This window comes from Panthera onca, chromosome X (assembly GCF_046562875.1).
Source record: "Panthera onca isolate mPanOnc1 chromosome X, mPanOnc1 haplotype 2, whole genome shotgun sequence".
NCBI classification, from domain to species: Eukaryota; Metazoa; Chordata; class Mammalia; order Carnivora; family Felidae; genus Panthera; species Panthera onca.
In genome coordinates this window covers 43,265,427-43,285,179 of record NC_138357.1, presented here as the reverse complement: position 1 = coordinate 43,285,179, position 19,753 = coordinate 43,265,427, and the positions used below count along the sequence as shown (strand labels likewise).

General features: G+C 37.4%; 1 protein-coding gene across 1 annotated transcript in view; it reads left to right on the top strand.

The window, feature by feature from the left end:
* The first annotated feature begins 18,112 nt into the window (after positions 1 to 18,112).
* Positions 18,113 to 19,753, top strand: part of NRK (Nik related kinase) — a 139,675-nt gene continuing 138,034 nt past the window's right edge. Inside the window, exon 1 of the mRNA XM_081792367.1 lies at positions 18,113 to 18,454. Coding sequence (XP_081648493.1) covers positions 18,398 to 18,454 — 57 coding nt within the window. The 5' untranslated portion in view covers positions 18,113 to 18,397. The remainder of the gene's footprint in view (positions 18,455 to 19,753) is intronic.

Genomic DNA, 19,753 nt, shown 5'->3' with positions numbered 1-19,753 from the left:
GATGAGCACTGGGTGTTGTATGGAAACCAATTTGACAGTAAATTTCATATATTAAAAAATAAAAAAAAAAAAAAAAAAAAGAAAACCTCATTTGTGAATTATAATGACAGATGAGGTTGATATCAGTAAATTTATGTGCTTGTGAAGCATTATAAAAGATAACCTTGGAAGATAATTAATACATTAAGGTCCACAGTCGGAAACCACCAACTCTGTTGTAGCTAAGAACTTCACTAGAAAATGTCCTATCAACTTTGCTTAATCATACTAAAATATCAAGGGCTATTCAAAGCCAAAGATATGCTAACATGCTGAAAAAAGGTTATCAGATATGCCAATGCGTTAATTTGGAGGATTTTCATAGGTGTGCACAGCTGTTCCCATAACTTTAACCAAAGAAACTGAGTCTCTCTCTGATGAAGGTCAGCTTCTTCCAACAAGTATATAGTTCCATGAGAGACCCACAGGGAACTCTCTGGAGGACTGAGCAATGCTGCAGCCTGATTATTCCAAATTCCAATGTAAATTTACCTGCCTTTGTAATTATCACCTTAACCAAACTACAAAATCCAGAAGAATGTAGCTAGGAGATCTTGCCATTTTGAAAAGATGGGATTCAATAAGACAGAATAGAAGTTTTACTTGAACAAAATTTTCTTCATGCTTTTAATGGTCACCAGTGGGGAATCTATAATTTACCAAGTACCTACTGTATTCCAAGCACTGTGCATATGCTTTTCACATATTATTAGTCCTCTCAATAGTTGTATAGGTAAATATTATTATCTTTGTTTTATAGGAGAAGAAATCATGCCCCTTGGAAGTTAAGAGACAGGTCCAATTATGAGGCATTTTTAGAAAGTGGCAAAATTCAGAATCAAACCCAAGATAGCCTGACTCTAGGACAAATGCTCACTTTGAGAAATTCTTAGCCAAAGAAGAAAGAACTATACAGTTTTTTAGGGCTTTTTTTTTTTTTTTAAGAGAAAAGGATTGGCTTGGAGGAAAGGGGTGGGAAGACTGGCAGATTGACTTTCAAAATGACTTTTGTGTGATTATCAAATACTTTTACATACAAGATATCTAATTCTCACAATGACCCCATGAGGCAGGTGTTAATATACCCAACAATAAACTCAAATCTGAATATAAAATCCTTTAGATATTTCTTGAATGACCATATTCTTGCCTCTTTTTTATACTACATTTTATTCCCTGTGAAAATTATTCCTCCCAGTTAACAGTCCTTGTTTCAACTCGCTTCTTCCTTTCTCTGTTTGACCACTTACTCTCATTCTTAACTACCATTAAAAGTGCCACCCAAGAAGCTTGGGAAGGAGACCACCATGACCTGAAAGGTGAGAAACTGGAAACTACAATGTAAGCCTGATTATTATAAGTTCTATTGATTGGAGGAAAGATGTTAACCTTTGAGCAGAGATAGTTAAAGTCTCCTGTAGCTTTTCACTTCAGTGAGTTAAAAGGATAGCAGACAGATAGAATTTCCCTTGTTTGAGAGGAAAAGAGAAAATTAAGAAAATTCATTGTTAGTCCTTGAATGTTTTAAAAATTGAAAATGGTAGCTTTTAAAAACAGAGTAAAGTACTTTTCTCAGTTATATCTGAGTACCTTATCCTATCAGTAAACAAGTCCCAACCTTATCTCTCTATTCAAAGTTAGAAACCATTTGGGGAATGAAGAATTTAATAGATTCAAATTGACTTTCAAAAAAGAATCCAAATGAGTCTTTTCAAAAATGAGAGAGACTAAGAAAGAAAGACCTCTAACGTGGTTTGCAAGGTGAAAAACAGGGGTGGGGTGGGAAACAAGGTAAAAAAGAACAAATAACAGCAACACCAACAATGTGGAAACCACCAAGATAGGCAATGTTTAATGCAATATGCTGCCATGCAGGTAGGGTTAGGTCACTTGTGTATGCTTTTAATTGGAATCCATAGACAAAATTGTTGGGTTTCTCCAACCTGGCTCCCCAATCTCCTGATATATTCAAGATATTTCCTCTCCAAGTTCTTCTTATTTAAACTTTCTTATCATTTGCCTTATTCCTTTAGTAGCCTGTTTTCTACTAGATAAAATATGATAAATTTTATATTAGATTAGCTCAGAATGATTTTTTAACCTGCTGGTATACACATTTTAGAAAGAGACTTCAACAAAGACTTATTCCAAAGGAAGAAAGAATATTATTCTTTCAGGCACAGGTACATGCTGACTAGAGAGCCATTGTGGGGATGGTGGTTGTAGTGTGATTTCAGCATCTTTCAACTCACATCATAGAAACCTACGTATTGTGTATTTATATACTAAGTACAGAGAAGCAGAGTCATTTTAAAGTTGATAAACTACACTATAAAACAAATACAGTAATATAGTGGAGTTAGCAACGTTGTATTAGGCAAGAACTTACAAATCCAATACTAATTAGGGAGTGGTGAGGGAGAGAGAATATATTTTTCCAATAATACACATTTTAAACCTTCTATCCCCAACATCACACATAAGAAACACATTTTTTTCGCACTTGCAGAGAAAGAACAGTAAAAGGAGTGTATAGAAGGAGGGAAGTATGAGAGGGCAGTATCTAGGTCAGAGACCAGGCCAAACACGGGAGCAATGTTCTTCCCTTTCTACTTTTGCCCATCTATATACCCATCTCAACCCTTTCAAGTATTGACATTCCTATCACTGGACATAGCTAACTGAAAAATTATGGTGTGAGTTTCTAGTTAAAAAATACATGAATAGTAATAATAATATTTCTTCATAAGGGGGCAACATAGAATCAAGGCTGAATCAATCAGAAAGCCATGAGAATTAAGACAACCTCTTTGCCCAAGAGGAGCAAGGTGTTAACCAGAAAGTAGCAAACACATAATAACCATTTGCACAAAGTTACTCACCCTTGAAGGGGTGTTCCCAGTGACATCCAATATAAATCCAAGCCTCTCATTTCACCTTCCACGGCCAACCAGGTAAACATGTGTAGATACCCAGATATAATGGTGGTTAGCAGAACCCTTTATTTCCTCATAAATTTGCTACCATCATACTGCTAACAGCCAAATGACCAAATACTTCATGCAGAATGTGACACTGGCAGCAAAACAAAGCAGCCAAATAAAATGGAGGGGAAAAAATGTTAAAAGACTCTTTTTTAAATTTTTTAAAATGTTTATTTATTTTTGACAGAGAGAGCATGAGCGGGGGAGGAGCAGAAACAGAGGGAGACACAGAATCCAAAGCCGGATCCAGGTTCTGAGCTGTCAGCACAGAGCCCGACGTGGGGCTCGAACTCACAGACCTGGAGACCATGACCTGAGCTGAAGTCGGACGCAATAGACTGAGCCACCCAGGCGCTCCTAAAAGACTCTTAATTCAAGCTGAAAATACAAATAAAGTAGAATTACATTTTTTTTCCAATCAGAATTTCTGCAGAAAACTTTTAGACACCAGGGTAATATATTCTGAATATATGCTTAGAGGAAAAAAAAGACATATAATTAGTAAGCATTTCCTTTCATTGCAACTTAGTTTATCTTAATCCTATGACAATACATACATCACATAATATTCCACTTTGCTCTTCAATGACAATGAAAGCTTATAACATGAATAATAGCAATCAAAATAGCAAACAAAAATAGCTATACATCAGAGTAAAACTATATTAAATAAACCGGAAATTACCTTTTTGTCCTTTAGAAATAAAATATAAGCTTGAAGGTTTCTTCTTATGGAAAAGACGTTTGTTTTAAAGACACTTTTTTGAAAATATTGAAATAATATTTCTTAAATTTTACTTTATAAATTTAAAATAGAGTACTTAATTTTTGAATAATATTCATCCACCCCCCCCCCCCAAAAGAAGCTGTCATTACTTGGAGTCTTCATAGATGAGATTGTGTTCCAAACTGAAGGCATACACCAAAGGAAGCCAAATCTTAGCTTAGTAAGCAAAATAATAATAATAATAATAATAATATTAATTTTAAAGTAATTTGGTACCCAGACAGGCCTGTGCCAATATTGTAAAAATCTCCCCAAAGGAAATTTTACTGTGTGAATGTATGTAAAAGTAAACAAAAAACCTTCAATGACTTGTGTTACTTGAAAATAATGTCATGATGTTAAATCATGTGAGGAAAAGATATATATGGCCATCCAGGGGAACTTGGAAACATTGCTGAGAAATGCTACTTTGCACAAATTAAATGGGTGATTTTTCTTAATTTTTAATTTTACTTTTTAATGTTTTATTTTAATTCCAGTTAGTTAACATACAGTGTTATTTCAGTTTCAGGTGCACAATATTAAACACTCCCATACTTCAAATGTGTGATATTTTTTACTAAAACATGAAGAAATCTCTTTCCAAGTGACTAATTAATGGTGTAAGTGGGACTTGGAACTCACATTTGGCTAACGGAATTAAGGTAAAAAAGAGCACAATGATTAAAGTATTTAGATCTTCTCTTCCAACTTTCTTCATCCAATGGGGAATACTTGGGGAAAGGGAGAAAAACTGATCTTGTGAAATTTCTTTTTGGAGGAATACATTGAAATAAACTCAGGAATTTGAGAGAAATAAAAGAGTTGTTAAGATTGCTGTCTTCCAAACAAGGATATTAAATGCCAAATATACTAGCAACATTCTTCCTGTCATTAGATACAGGAGGAGAAAAAGCCAGCCTTTTCCTCTTACTGATATAAGACCAACATCATTTAAGATCCCAAAATTAATGGCTCTACTGTACAATTCAGAATTTAATATATTCTTCTGAGATTTGATTCCAAGCATCTCCTTGGAGATAAAGCTTAAAAATAGAGTAAATGTAGTCCATCTCAACATATAGTGCTGGAATAACAACATGCAAAAAAAAAAAAAAAACAAATCTAGATACAAAATTTACATCTGTTACAAAAATTAACTCAAAATAGGTAAGACCTATATGTAAAATGAAAAATTATAAAACTTCTAGAAGACAACATAAAAGAATATCCAGAAGACCTCGGGTGTTGTTGAATTTTTAGATACAACACCAAAGGCAAAATCTATGAAAGAAATAATTGATGAGCTGGACTTCGCTAAAATTAACATCTACTCTGTGAAAGACAATGTTTAGCAAAATAAATCAGTCAGACGAAAAAAAAATCAGTAAGACAATAAGAAATGCCATATGATTTCACTCTTATAGGGATTTAAGAAAAAAATAAAACAAATATAGGGGTGGAAAGAGAGGAAAACCAAGAAACAGACTCTTAACTATAGAGAACAAACTGTTGGTTAAGAGAGGGGACGTGGGCGGGGAGACAGGTTAAATAGTTGATGGGAGTTAAGAAGGGCATTTGTGATGAGCACTGGCTGTTGTATGTAAGTGTTGAATCACTAAATTCTGCACCTGAAACTAATATTTCACTGTATGTTAACTAAATGGAATTTGAACAAAAAATTGAAAAAAAGAATTATCCAAAATATGCAAAGAACTCTTAAAACTCAATAATTAGCAACCTAATAAAAAAAAACGAACCAAATACTTCAATGGACATCTCACCAAAGAAATACACTGATGCTAAATAAGCTTACAAAAAGATGATCCACATCATCTTCTATGATAATCCACGTCATCTATGTCATCAGGAAGATGCAAGTTAAAACAATGAGCTATCACTCTATACCTATTAGAATGGCCAAAATTCAGAACATTGACAACACCAAATGCTGGTGAGGCTATAGAGCAACAGAAATGCTCATTCATTGAAGATGGGAATGCAAAATGGTACAGCCACTTTGCAAGACAGTTTGGTGGTTTATTACAAAACTAAACATACTCTAATTATACTATCAAGCAATCATGCACTTTGTTATTCATTCAAAGGAATTAAAATTTATGTCTACACAAAAATCTACACATAGATGTTTGTAGCAACTTTATTCATAATTTCTAAAACTTGGAAGCATGGAATATTTCTTTAAGTAGGTAAATGGATAAACTGTGGTATATCCAGACAATGGAATATTATTCAGAACTAAAAATAAATGATATATCAAGTCATGAAAAGACATAGAGGAACCTTAAATACATATTACTATGTGAAAAAGCCAATCTGTAAAGGCTACTTATCAGATAGTTCCAATTATATGACATGCTGAAAAAGTTAAAATTTTGTAGGCAGTAAAAAGATCAGTGGTTTCCAGGGGTTTGGAGAGAGGGGGTGAACTATAGAAGATATTTAGGGCAGTGAAAATACTCCATATAATACCATAATGATGGATACATGTCATATATTTGTCCAAACCCATAAACCATACAACACCAACAATTAATTCTAATGTAAACTATGGACTTTGGGTAATTATGATGTGTCAATGTGGGTTCATCAGTTGTAACAAATGTGCCACTATGGCGGGGGATGTTGATAATGAGGGAGACTATGCCTGTGTGGTGGCTGGGTATGTCTGGGAGGGAAATCTGTTTCATTTTTCCTCAACTTTGCTGTGAACCTAAAACTTCTCTAAAAACGTAAAATCTTAATTACAAAAGTCCAAGATCCGGTACCATAATTTAGGCACATAAAATTGAATAACAGACACTTCTTATTGCATATGAGGTATATATATGCATGTATTGTATTTTTTTAATCTGAAGAATTATTTTTCTGCATAAACACTGGTAGTATTATAGTTCTTTATGAACCAAGCAGTAGTAATATCTATTACTATTTTAAAAATAAAAAAGAAAGAAAAGAAAAAATATTGGCATCATCTATTGGAGCAAAAGTGTAGAAATATGAGAACCATTGTAAACTGCTGGTGGAAATGTGTTTGCTAGTAAACATTAGGAAATTAATGTTGCAACAACTATTAAACACTTAAAATTAACATACCCTTTGAGACAAGTTTCAATTTTGGAGATCTATATTAGATAATTTAAGCATCAGCACATAGGATATATCTGTGATATTTTTGAAGGATTATTTATAAAGAAATAAAATCTGGAAACTACTTGAAAGTCTACCAACAGGTTGAATAAATTTTGTTAGATCTATTCTATGAAACGCTATGTAGCTATTTAAAATAATGGGCTGGATACAGAGAAAGACAGATACCATATGGTTTCACTCTTATGTGGATCCTGAGAAACGTAACAGAAACCCATGGGGGAGGGGAAGGAAAAAAAAAAAAAAAAAGAGGTTAGAGTGGGAGAGAGCCAAAGCATAAGAGACTGTTAAAAACTGAGAACAAACTGAGGGTTGATGGGGGGTGGGAGGGAGGGCAGGGTGGGTGATGGGTATTGAGGAGGGCACCTTTTGGGATGAGCACTGGGTGTTGTATGGAAACCAATTTGACAGTAAATTTCATATATTAAAAAATAAAAAAATAAAAAAAAAAAATAAATAAATAAAATAAAATAATGGGCTGGATCTTTCCACATTGACCAGGAAGATGTCCATGAAAATTGTTGAATGTGAAAAGCAGGTTGCACATTAGTATATTTAGGAGTTCCTACGTATATTTAAAACAGACTCTGTTATGGGTTTGTTTATATTTGTAAGAATATGGAGAATTGTGTGGTAAATATGGTTAACTTATGGGAAGTGAGAATGCAAGAGTTAATGTAGGACTATTATTATGTTTTTCTTTTGGGGAGGTTATAAGTGAATTTTTTCAATTTTTAAAGATTTTATATAAATTCTAGTCAGTTAACATACAGTGTAATATTAGTTTCAGCTGTACAATATACTGATTTAACACTTCCATATAACACTTGATGTTCATCACAGCACTTTTCTTTATATAGTCTTATTTTTTTCTGCTTTTACAATGAAGTTTTATTACTTTCATAATTTTAATGAAATATGCTTTTTCTTTCTTTTACATTTTCCTGACTACTATGAAGTTTAGTACATTTTCATATACTTATTGGTTACTTGTATATCTTTCTCTGTGAATTGCCTACTCATAGGTTTTGCTCATTTTTCCATTGGAGAGCTTCTTTTTCTCTGTTTGTAGGAGCTCCTTGTTTATTAGTGTTATTAAACATTTGTTGGTCATACGTGTTGCAAATATTTTTATAGGTCCATTGGATGTTTTTAGGCTTTTTTAAATGTTTGCTTGTGTATTTATTTACTTATTTATTTATTTATTGACAGGGAGAGAGCACGAGCAGGGGAAGGACAGAGAAAGAGGGAGAGAACCAGAGAAAAGAGGGAGAGAGAGAGAGAGAGAGAGAGAGAATCCCAAGCAGGCTCCACGCTGTCAGCACAGGGCCTGATGCAGAACTCACATGAGATCATGACCAGAGACTAAATCAAGAGTCCAATGTTTAACCAACTCAGCTACCCAAGCACCTGAATGTTTTTAGTTTTTATGTAATCAAACCTTCAGTCTTTTCCTGCAGTTCTTAAAATAGAAAGTTACATTTATATTTTGATATCTATAACATATTAAGTGAAATAAAGCAAGTTGTATAGTATAATCTATCTTATTTTTAATAGAGGAAGATATATTACTTTTGTGTATTTTTTGAAACATCCAATAAATGGAAAAAAGTCATAAAGAATACCATCACTGTGCTTTCCGCTCCTCCTTGGGAGAGAATGTATATCATGTAGAGCAAACACAACTCTCACAGATTTCAATTGGAAGCACTATAAGAGAAATAATTGATTGGATTTCACATTCCCAGGGGTGACACACTACCCCTGCAACACACACATACTACCTGACCTGAAAGACCCTCTTTAATGTTCCAACTCCACAAAGATAAAAACAGTAAATGTAGAGACATTTACAGACTGTGATGAGAATGCACTTTGCTTGGTAATGCCCAGGGTCAGGATGGGGTTAAAAGAAGGAAGGAGTAGTGGCAGTGTTTGCATTGCTTGGCACTTGCTCCACATGTAAAAATAGCTAATTATGCTTTTGTGTTCTACCCAAGTGTAGCATTTGTTCTGTGACTTTATGTAAAATGTAGTTTCATGGGCGTGACTTAAGGTTAGTACATGTCTCTAAGTTGGAAACAGAATAGCAATGTCTTCTGTGTAAATAGCCAGAGACCACAATATATAAAGGAAAGGAATAGTAGTTATACAATTTCTCACAATTGGTAAGGACTTAGAGATGCTTTAGTTCAATCTATTTTATAATCCATGAGTTCTTTGCACGAATCCAGGGAAGATAATCATCTAGTGTCTGCTTGAAATATATTTCCCATTAGAGGCAGCTCTCTTCTTTATAAAGCTAATTATTGTTAGAATGTTCACCTTTAGATTTCTATGAGTCGTACCTTTTTACAACTTCTATACATTGATCTTTCTTCCTAATGACATCCTGTTAAAAATATCTGAAGATTGCTACTCCATTTCCCTAAAACTTCCTCTCAAAAACTATGTATCACCAGTCCCTCAACCTTTCTGAATGTCATGATTTCTAAATTATTCACTATTCTACTTTCCCTAGTTTGGAGATTATATGGTTGAAATATAATACCCCAAAATAATCACACCTATTCAGATGTCTTTATCGGGTATAAGGTACAATTTAAAAATTGTTTTTGATTTGGATATTTTATTGGTCTTCCTGGTACCACTGCAATACTAAATTAACATTACCTTTAAAAGTTAAATTTCTCACTTCTTATGCTTATGGAATTGATTGTTTGATTTTATTAAACTTATGGGCAAAGTTTTATACTTACATCTATAAAATATCATCTGGTTGGTTGAGGCCAATTATTCTTGCACAGTATGATTCTCTACAGAATGGACCTTCTACTTTAATGGTCTAGTCTATACTCAAAGGGAATGCAAAATACCAAAAGTAAAAACAAAAGGAGGAGCAAGGCAGCCTAAAGTCAGCAAGAACTGACCCTCATTTATGTTTATTCTTTGCTACATTTCAGTCTGCCCCCTGCCTCCCCCTTTTCTAACCCCTGCTTATTCATCATTCCTGTCAACTCAAGTCTCATCTCTAGTTTTATCTTCTCAGCTTGTCTGCTTCACTGCCTCCCAAATCTATGCTCAATTCATTGCTTGTCTCCTCTATCCTGTTCTGGACTTGGGACTCTTTCCTTTGAACTAATTCTAAAGACTACCTTATGTCTGTGCCCAGTCACTTCCCTAGTTCTACTCCCTTTTTGCTCTGACCTTGGAGTGCCAAAACTAGGAAAACTGCTGTCAATGTATTTTTAATAATTCTTCCAAGTTTGAGTTCATCAACAAAAGTTATATGTATGTCTTTCATGTTGTCACTTAAAACATTGATTAATACGTTAAACACCAGGCCAAGGACAAAAATTCTGTACCACATTCTTTTTAGAGTTTCTGTCTTTAAGATTCTGTTTATTTTTTTCTCTAAATTTTAACAAACTTGATTTCTCAAATCATAGAGAATTACACTGTTAGTTCAGTGACCACTTACCACATGTGTCTATACAAATTTAAATGTACCTCAATTAAAATTAAATACAATTAAAAATCCAGTTCCTAAGTCATACTAGCTATGTTTCAAGTACTCAGATACATGTTGCTTATAGTTACCATATTGGATAGTGCAGATACAGAACAGTTTCACCACCATGGAAAGTTCTATTGGACAGCACTACTCTAGAATGCATATTTTATTATGCTCAGTATAAGTTTATATCAATATTACAAGTTCTTTTCAATTTGCTATTGATTCATTAGTTAACTTTTTGGTTCAATTGGTCATGAATATGCCTATCTGCACTTTATCCAGCCCATGTTTGTCTATCTTGTCTAAGGAGATATTATAAGATCCTCTGTTGAAATAAAAATATAGTGACTATAGTAGTATCCTGGTCTACTTGGTGAGAAAATCAGTTCATTAGTTATTTATTGATTTGTAACAAATCATCCCAAAATGTAGGGCTTAAAACAATAACCTTTTCTTATCTCTCATGTTTTCTATGGGTTAGGAGTTTGGGAGTGGCTTAGTTCAGGGTCTGTCATGAAGTTGCAGTTAAATGCTGCCTGAGACTGCTATCATCTGAAGGCTTGAATGAAGCTGGGAAATCTGCTTTCAATATGGTTTATCACATGATAGGCAAGATGGTATTGGCTGTTGACCACAAACCTCAATTCTCCTCCATATAGATCTCATCACAGGGCTGCTTCAGTGTTCTCAAAGCTTGGCAAATGGCTCATCACATATCAAGGAATCTGAGAGTCCTAGCTAGAAGCTCCAATGTATTTTGTAAACTAGATTTATAAGTCATACATTATCAATTCCTCTGTATTCTATTAGCCACATAGGTTCAGCCATGATTCGTGGTGAAAAGAGATCACACAAGGTCATGTTATGAATAACAAGATGCCTGGTTCATTGGGGGATACCTCGAAGCCTTGATATTATTACACCATTCAACATAGAACATAAGTTGGTTTGTCAGGGGTTATTATTAATGTATCCCTGCTTGCTCCTGGGAAGCATCTCCTTGGACTCAACTGTATAATATTCTGTGAGAATTTCCCGAGCACCAACATCAAGTTTATTGGTTTATAGTTTCTGGGATCTAGTTTTTTGTTCTGTCTTGAAAATAGGAATATATCCATTTTTCAAACTCCTGGTGCTCCTGTGATGTTCTAAAGACCACGACAATCACATCTGAAAGGTTTTGTTTTGTTTTGTTTTGTTTTCTTCAGTCTGTCTTTTCTTTTTCAGCCTGGAGGTTTGCTCTAAAGGGCAGCAGCTGTGTGCTTTCTGTCAATCTGCTTAAACTTTGTTACTGCATCACAAAAATTTTTTGTTGAACTAATGTTCTCTCAGAACATTCTGAATTTTGTGTGCATGTAGGTGTATGTGTGTATGCACATGCGTTGCTTTCTAAAAATCATAAAAATGAACAATAACTATATATAACTATATATAGTTATATATATAATTATATAATATATATTTATTATATTATATATTTATATATTATATTAAATATATTTATATAACTATATATGATATATAATAATTATATAAAACTATATCTATATCTATATATCTATATATCTATATATTATATAGATAGATAGATATAGATATATATCTATCTATATAATACAATCCTGCAATTTCCAGATCACCAACTAGCTTTTTTTCAATCCTCAGAATTAAATCAAGAGTAGCAGCTTTTTGGGGTGCCTGGGTGGCTCAGTCGGTTAAGCGGCCGACTTCAGCTCAGGTCACGATCTCGCGGTCCGTGAGTTTGAGCCCCGCGTCGGGCTCTGGGCTGATGGCTCATAGCCTGGAGCCTGCTTCAGATTCTGTGTCTCCCTCTCTCTCTGCCCCTCCCCCGTTCATGCTTTGTCTCTCTGTCTCAAAAATAAAATAAAACGTTAAAAAAAGAGAATATCTTTAAAAAAAAAAGAGTAGCAGCTTTTTCCATTGTTTATCTTCTAATAAATGAAATTGTCAGCTTGGCAATTCAAAAACTTATTAGATTCTGCTTTTTCTTTTGGAAAAAAAATTAAGGAGATAATTTTAGAATTAGTTATATCTGTATATTTACCTGGAAAGATATCATTGATACATGCTGTTAAGTTGTAAGGTTGTATATATGGTATAATCCCAGTTTTTTAAAACAAACAAGAGAAAACAAAAGAATGAAGAAAGAGATGTATGCATGTGTGCATGTATATGTGTGTGTGTGTGTGTGTGAGCATGTGCATATGTGTTTCCATAAAGTTTATGGTCCTGGAGAATGGTATGGAAGGATATATACACCAAATCATTAACATGTTGAAGGAGCGAGTGGTGGTGGTGGTGTGTGATTGGATGGAGAAGGTAGAGACTGTTACCTTTTCTTTCATTTATCTTTGAAAGTTTTGATTTATTACCATATGTATTAATTTGATAAGTTTTTGTATAATAATATAAAACATTAAAAATATGCTCTCTATCATTATTACTTCCTCCCTGAGTAGCAGTGTTGTAACCGAAATTTAGGAAAATATTGCCCATTATATAGTTCCTATCATCGGTCTATAACATATGCCCATAATGATATCACTTCTGTTTCCTCTTTCCTTTTTATTCTCCATCAAAGGGATATCCATCCTGCTTATGTGATGTATTCTTTTCTACATATATGTATAATTTCTTAATGTTTGGTGTTATTCCTCTTTTCTTCATTGAGTTTTCTCTCTTTTAAAATACACACTTTCTGGTTGTGGGATGCTAGCTGCAACTCTTACTTTGTCAAGCCTCAGTGATAGGGAGATTACACACACACACACACAACACACACTTCAACTATGTTTATTATACATTTGTATTCAGGGAGAAATCCAAGTTTTGTTGTATCTGAAGCTTTTATAATCTGGGGAGCCCACTTCAAAAAAGGAATATAGAGTTATCAATACAGAATTACTGGGACCACTCCCCGGCCCTTGGAAATGCAAATGAGGTTTCTTGAAGCATAAGTTTCATTAGCATCAATTAATGTGCTTCTGGTGAGTTCTGAGTGAGGAAGAATGGCTATCCTGAAGTTTCTGGGTGGGGAATTCCAGAATGAGAATGATATGGCCTCCAAGATGGAAAAGATAAAAATAAAAGGAAGCCCCATGACCAACTTCAGAAATTTATCTGAGTTTTGGGTTTAATTTCCTTGTTTTAGTTCTCTTTATAAAACAATTGTCTTTTTTTAGCATTGCATTCCAGTTTTCAATAGCAATGAGACCCGTGTTCAGTTAGGATCAGATTTCCAGGGCCTCATTTTAGAAACAAGCATAGCTCAAATCATGCCGAGCTTAAGAGCATTCCATAACAAGTGACGGAAGCTTTGCAAACTATGGTCAGAAGGCACATTTCATGACCTTTAGCCTGAGAAACATCAGGTGGCTTGTTGCTTTGTCCCCAGAGGAGTGGCACATAAGAAATATCAAAAGGAATGGTTGCAAGAGTGTTGGGGATTGTGGCAGAAATCCTACAGTTGCAAATGTGTCTCCATAAAGAAAAAAGAAAACTTTAAGAAGGCCCATTAAAGCAGTGGTTCCCAAAGAAGTTTCCTCCCTCAACAAGCAGTTCCTGACACTCTTTCAGATATGCTGCCCCAGCCTCTTACAAGTATATTGGGCGGTATTAGATCTTTAGTGTTTGCCATCACAAGAGTTAGAAAGTATTTTTTTAAGAAGATCGCTATATAACCTTATTTCACTAGTGCCACCCAGGAGCAGTAATTGTAGACAGCAAATTTGTCCTAACAGAAGTTGGCAAGATACTCATTTTCATACATGAGGTGCCAGAGTAGAGGAAAAACAATAAATGACAGAACTTTTGTGTGCTTAAATATTTAACAAATGGCTAATAAAGCATATTATGAGGTTCATTTTTAAAGTGTTTATTTACATATATATTGCCAATCATAAATGAGTGAATAAAAAAGGAGAAAAAGCAGCCTAGAACCTTTTGAATCTATGTATGTTATTACACACACATGCTCTTACAATATACTTTCTCCAGATCATGGTGACTAGCAATGTACGTGAAAAAAAGAATATGCAGTTATTTATATACAAAGATGAAGTGTTGGCTTTGGAGTTGTTTTTTCTCAAAAGACATCACTGGCCAGAGAGGAAGTATTATCAAGGGCTAAAGGACTAAAGAATGGAGAGATGCACACTGACCCTCTGGAGGATCAAGTCCATACCCTTGGCACCATGTCATAGTATTCCTACCAACTGAACTAACTGGCTATAACCTTGCCATTTAGCACCTCAGTTCTGCTAAGCACGATTGCTCACAAACACAGCCTCCTTCAAGACTTCACTGAATAGGGTTTGTTCTCAGCCAAAAACAAACAAACAAACAAACAAACAAACAAAAACACCTCTCTGGAAGGAATAGGTATGGATTTTAATATTTTACAAGCATTGAAAATTGCTGGGATTATTTTCCTCTGGAATTTTCTTAAGCTTGAAATCCATGATTTTTCCCTGTGAGATGATCCATTTGGTAATCTCTGGTTAGGCAGGTCGCTAGCTACTCTTGGACTATAACTGGGTTCCATTTATTTTTATAAAGCCCTTGTTATTTCTGTTAGGAGGGCTTGAAGGCTGCAAGGGGGAAAGGGGAACTGGATAGCTCATGGGCCTAGCTAATGTCATCTGATCTGACTTACCCTGAGGCTTTTTTGAATTTGGCTCCTCTTCACACAGTCTCAAAATATGCACAGGTCCTTCAGTCATTGACAAGTGGTCTCTGGAGCCAGACTGCCTGAGTTCCAATTTCTAGCTGTGAGGCTTTAGGAAAGTTACTTTATCTCTCTGTGCCTCAATTCCCTTGCCAATGAAATGGAGATAATTAAAAATCTGGATGAATTTTTGACAAAATTAAATGAGATAGTATATACGAAACACTTAGACCAGAAGATATATCAAGCACTCAAAACATTTTCGATATAAAAAAAAAAAAAATACCAACAACCAAAAGTTAGAAAGCTCTCAGGACCTTAAGATAACAGAATGGATTGGAAGAGAAAGAGATGTAATGAATACGGGACATATAGTGCTGACAGATAAATTATTTCCGGGTAAAACACAATCTGACAAGTTCCTAGATTCTGAATGGACTAGGGTTGTTTTTATGCATTTTGAGGTCAGAAAAGAAAGAGAGAAAAAAATAACATTTTAAAAGGGAAGGGGAAGTGATGGTTTGGGGATGAGGAGAAAAGAAGTCCTGAAGTCAGAAAACAAGTGCCCTATTTCAAGGTTTCTCTCAGGGTTAAGCCTCATGCTTGGGGGCCACCTATTTGCCTTCTGGTCTGTTAGCTAGGCTGACCTTCCCTAAACCTGCCACAGAAATTCCCATAATGCCAGTTTACGAGGCAAAGTTTCCATGCTCTTCCATGCCTCATTTTTCCTTGAAAATAATAACTTAAAAATGTGTAGGTTCTCTACCATGTTCTGGTCAAACACCTAGATTCCCACCCACACCCACCCCCCAGGGGGGGTCCCACCCTGCTAAGTGGCTAATCCCTGTGGAGTCAACTAGAGAGCCTTGCAACTAGAGAGCCCAAAGATCTAGCCTGGATTCTTTTGCCTGGTTTGGACTCCTCTCCTTAGACAGGCTAAAACAGTCTGCCATTGGGGGCCATGGGGCATTTCCCCACACATTACCTGCAGCAAACCGCACTGCCAAAAAAAAAAAAAAAAAAAAAAAAAAAAAAAAAAAAAAAAAGCCTTAAATTATGAACACTTCTTCCCTTTAGCAACAACTCTTCAGAATTCCTTTAAATATTGTATTTCTTGACTCCGTGTTTTGATTTCTGAAAACTAGATATGTATACAAAAGTGTAGCTTTCTATTAACTAGTTCACCTGCCCATCTCTAGTCATGAATTGCTGTTTTCAGGCACATATTTAGTAACATCCAGAAGAGTTTTCCTAATCACTCAGGAATTCTTAAACTGTGTTTTAAAAGGCAAGATTTTGTGCGGTGGAGTTGTCAAGATTTGGATTTTTGGAAAATGAAATTTCTGTATGGTTTACATCATATTTGAATTAACATGAAAATTCGATCCAGAACACCCGAGCTTCTTTCTGGTGGGGGTGGTTGTTAGTTTTCTCCGCACCCGTTAACGGAGAATTTATTTAGGGAGACCCGGTTATTCAGACCGGCTGTGGCCATTACAGAGCTCACTGAGGCTCGGAGGTTAAGGAATGCAAAGAGGTCAAACTGAGAACTTGAAACAGACATGAAATAATCAAAATCCACCAATATATAGAGAATAATTACAAAAGTTAGAAGCGTGTGTCAGAAATGGTGAACTTCAGGTAGGTAGGAAAAATTATTCGTGTAAATCTTCCTACAAATGGTAGAAATTTCTTAATTAAAAAAGAAACAGGAACCCCTCCCCACACACGCACACACATTGCGCTCCAACTCCAGAGTGCCGGTGTGCGTGAAAGCAGTCTGTAAGTAAGCTCCAGTAAGTAAGCAAGCAGCTTCGGGACATTTTCTAAAGTGCTCTTTGCAGTGCAAGAGCTTAGAATGCGGTTAGTTTTAGGCACGGAATCCCTTTCCAATAAACTCTTCAAGAGGCGCCTTACTTCTTTAGACTAAATACCATTTGTCAGATTCTTTTAAAATGTGTGTCAGATACCAGGAGCTTTGTGGGGGAAATGGAGGCGAAGAGCCTGGGCGCCCTGAAATGTTTTGCAACGAATGAGCGAATGAATGAAACCTGGCCCCAGAGAGCTGGAGACTGGGGAATTAGCAGGAACTTTCTCTGTGCTCTTGGAACGCAGCAAACTGCAAACTTAGGAACTGGGAGAGCTGGGGCTTCAGAGAGTCAATCAGTGTCACTCAACTCCTAGCATCTGTGAACAGGTGCGGTTCCGACTGAGCATCCCGGGCCTGGTACCAACTAACTCTGGGGCAGAAAAGATGCGGCCCTCCTGAAGGGGACTTCGCAGCCTGTCCACGCCTCACTGCCCTCATCTAGTGGCTTCGAAGGCCAAGCTGTGGTAGCCCTGCTATGCACTTGGTGCTTTTTCCCTGCCCTTACAGGGGCTCGCCTAGGTCTGATCCCTAACCCAGTGCCCAGTCATTCCCTTATCTAACTTGATGGGTCTTTGAGTAAATGAAGCAATAAAATCAGAGTAGCATAAAGAGAAAATAGACAACTAAAAAAGTCACAAGTGTTTAACGGAGAGGAGGGCGCGGGCTGTTTGGACTGTGGCAGAGCTGTGAGGCCCAGACTGGGAGCGACGCGGAGCGGGACCGGTTTTCCGGGGCTGGCAGCTGCCGCGAAAAAGTTTCCTCTGGAACACTCGCCAGCGGGGGCGGGGGCGGGGGCGGGGGCGGCAGGCGCAGCGGTGTATGTGGGAGGGGGCGTGCAGGCGGGGGAGGCCGCCAGGGGCGGCTAGCAAACCGTTACAGTCCTTCAGCACCTCCCTTGGCCAGTGGCCCCCCTAGCCCGCCTCCCCGCCGCGCGGCTGCCCACCTGGCGACGTGACGCTGCACCAATCCTCTTCGAGCTGCTCCCGAGGGTGGGGGGGGGCCCTCCTTGTACCGCCCCCCTCCCCACCCTGAAAGAGGCGCACCCTGCCGGGGCAGACACTGCGCTCTCGCCCGCAGAGCACCTCTCTAAACTTCTTGGTCTCCAGGACGGACGCTCAGGCGCTTCTCTCGCCTTGGCCAAACTTGCTTTCCCGCCTCTCAAATTCGACTTCCTTGCACTCCAAACTCTTTTCCCTCCAGTTTCCCCTCCTCTGTCTCCCAAGCCACAAACCCCGGTCCCCAATTCTCTCCCCCCACCCCACGCCCTCTCCCTTCTTCTCTCCCTTTTCAACTTCTTGTCCGATTCCACCTCAGGCTCCAAGCGTTCCTAACTCAGTCCCCCGCTTTCCTTCGGCTCGAAGCCATGGCGGGACCTGGGGGTTGGAGGGACAAGGAAGTCACGGATCTGGGCCACTTGCCGGTGAGTAGAGGACGCCCATCGCCTCCGAAGTGCTCTCTTCTTCGGGCTCTGAGCACTGGGGTAGGAGACGGACTTGGGCAAGCCGGGCTAGGACAGAAGTTCGACGGGACCATGGGTGCGGAAAGAGACCCCAGGAGTTGGCTTGTGGAAAAGGCGCTCCCCCGCCAGACTCCCGGCCGCGCCAAGTTCACGAAAAGGCAAAGCGACGGGGGTGGGGAAGAGAGAAGAGGTGGCAGTGGGGTGGTGCGGGCGCTGAAATACGGGACATTTTCTAGCGGTGTTCGAATGTCTTTTTGTCTAGCGGTGCTCGGGTACCTGTACTTCCAGAGCTCGAGGAGAGGCCAAAGAGCAAGACGATGCTTGGCTTCCTGAGAGCACTCTTCCCTGTCACCCCGCCGCCCTATCGTTTGCTTCTTTTGCCAAAGCAGATGCCCACTCGCGGAATGACCTTTACTTCTAGGTGACAGGGGGCTAGAAAATTAAAGCTTTGGAGGCTCATTTCTCTCACTTTATAATGGCGCTTTCTAAAACCTTATTCTGCCAGGGCACTGTTCTCGATTTAGTATTGCAGGAGCGAAAGCACTCGACGCCGCTTGGGGAAGAAGTGAATTCTGCACACCCCAGTTTAAAAAAGAAAATATTGTTCTCACTAGCTATCCAGATATAGATTTTTCTCAGGGTTTTCGTTTGTGGATTCTCTTTTTTCCAAATGCCCGGCTTCCCTCCAGAGTTGTAATTGATTGGCGAGCTATTATCGCTGTCGTTATTAGTAGAGTTATTATTTTAGCAGTGCCGTTTATTTCATTGGCATCTGGTCTCTGACAGATATTGGATTCCACCCAACTCCGTTTTTTAAGTTCCCTTTTTAGATTGGCATTTCACTCGCACCCTCTCTTGAATGCAAAGGGCCCCTGGACTCTCTGAAAGGGAATAAGCATGCACCATGCTGGAATAATCACCAGGCAACTGTAGTTCAGGGCTGTGGCCTGTGTGCTTTGGGAAAAGCTAAATATTAACCTTGAGGTTATAGGACTATTCAGATTCGCAGTGCTTTAATTTTATACATATTTGCCATTTAAAGATTGTCTTCTTAATGAGGGCAGACACCTGTCTCCATAAAAAAAAAAATGGGGCATTCCCCAAGCCTCACCTATATAATTTTATACTAGAATGGTGTAGAGGAGGTGGTGATGCACATGGGTAACATTTTAGCAAATTGTCTTCAGTCTTAAAGAAAGGAACTTCAATATTGACATGTTGAGTTGCAAATATTAACATTATGGTTATTGATACAGCTTT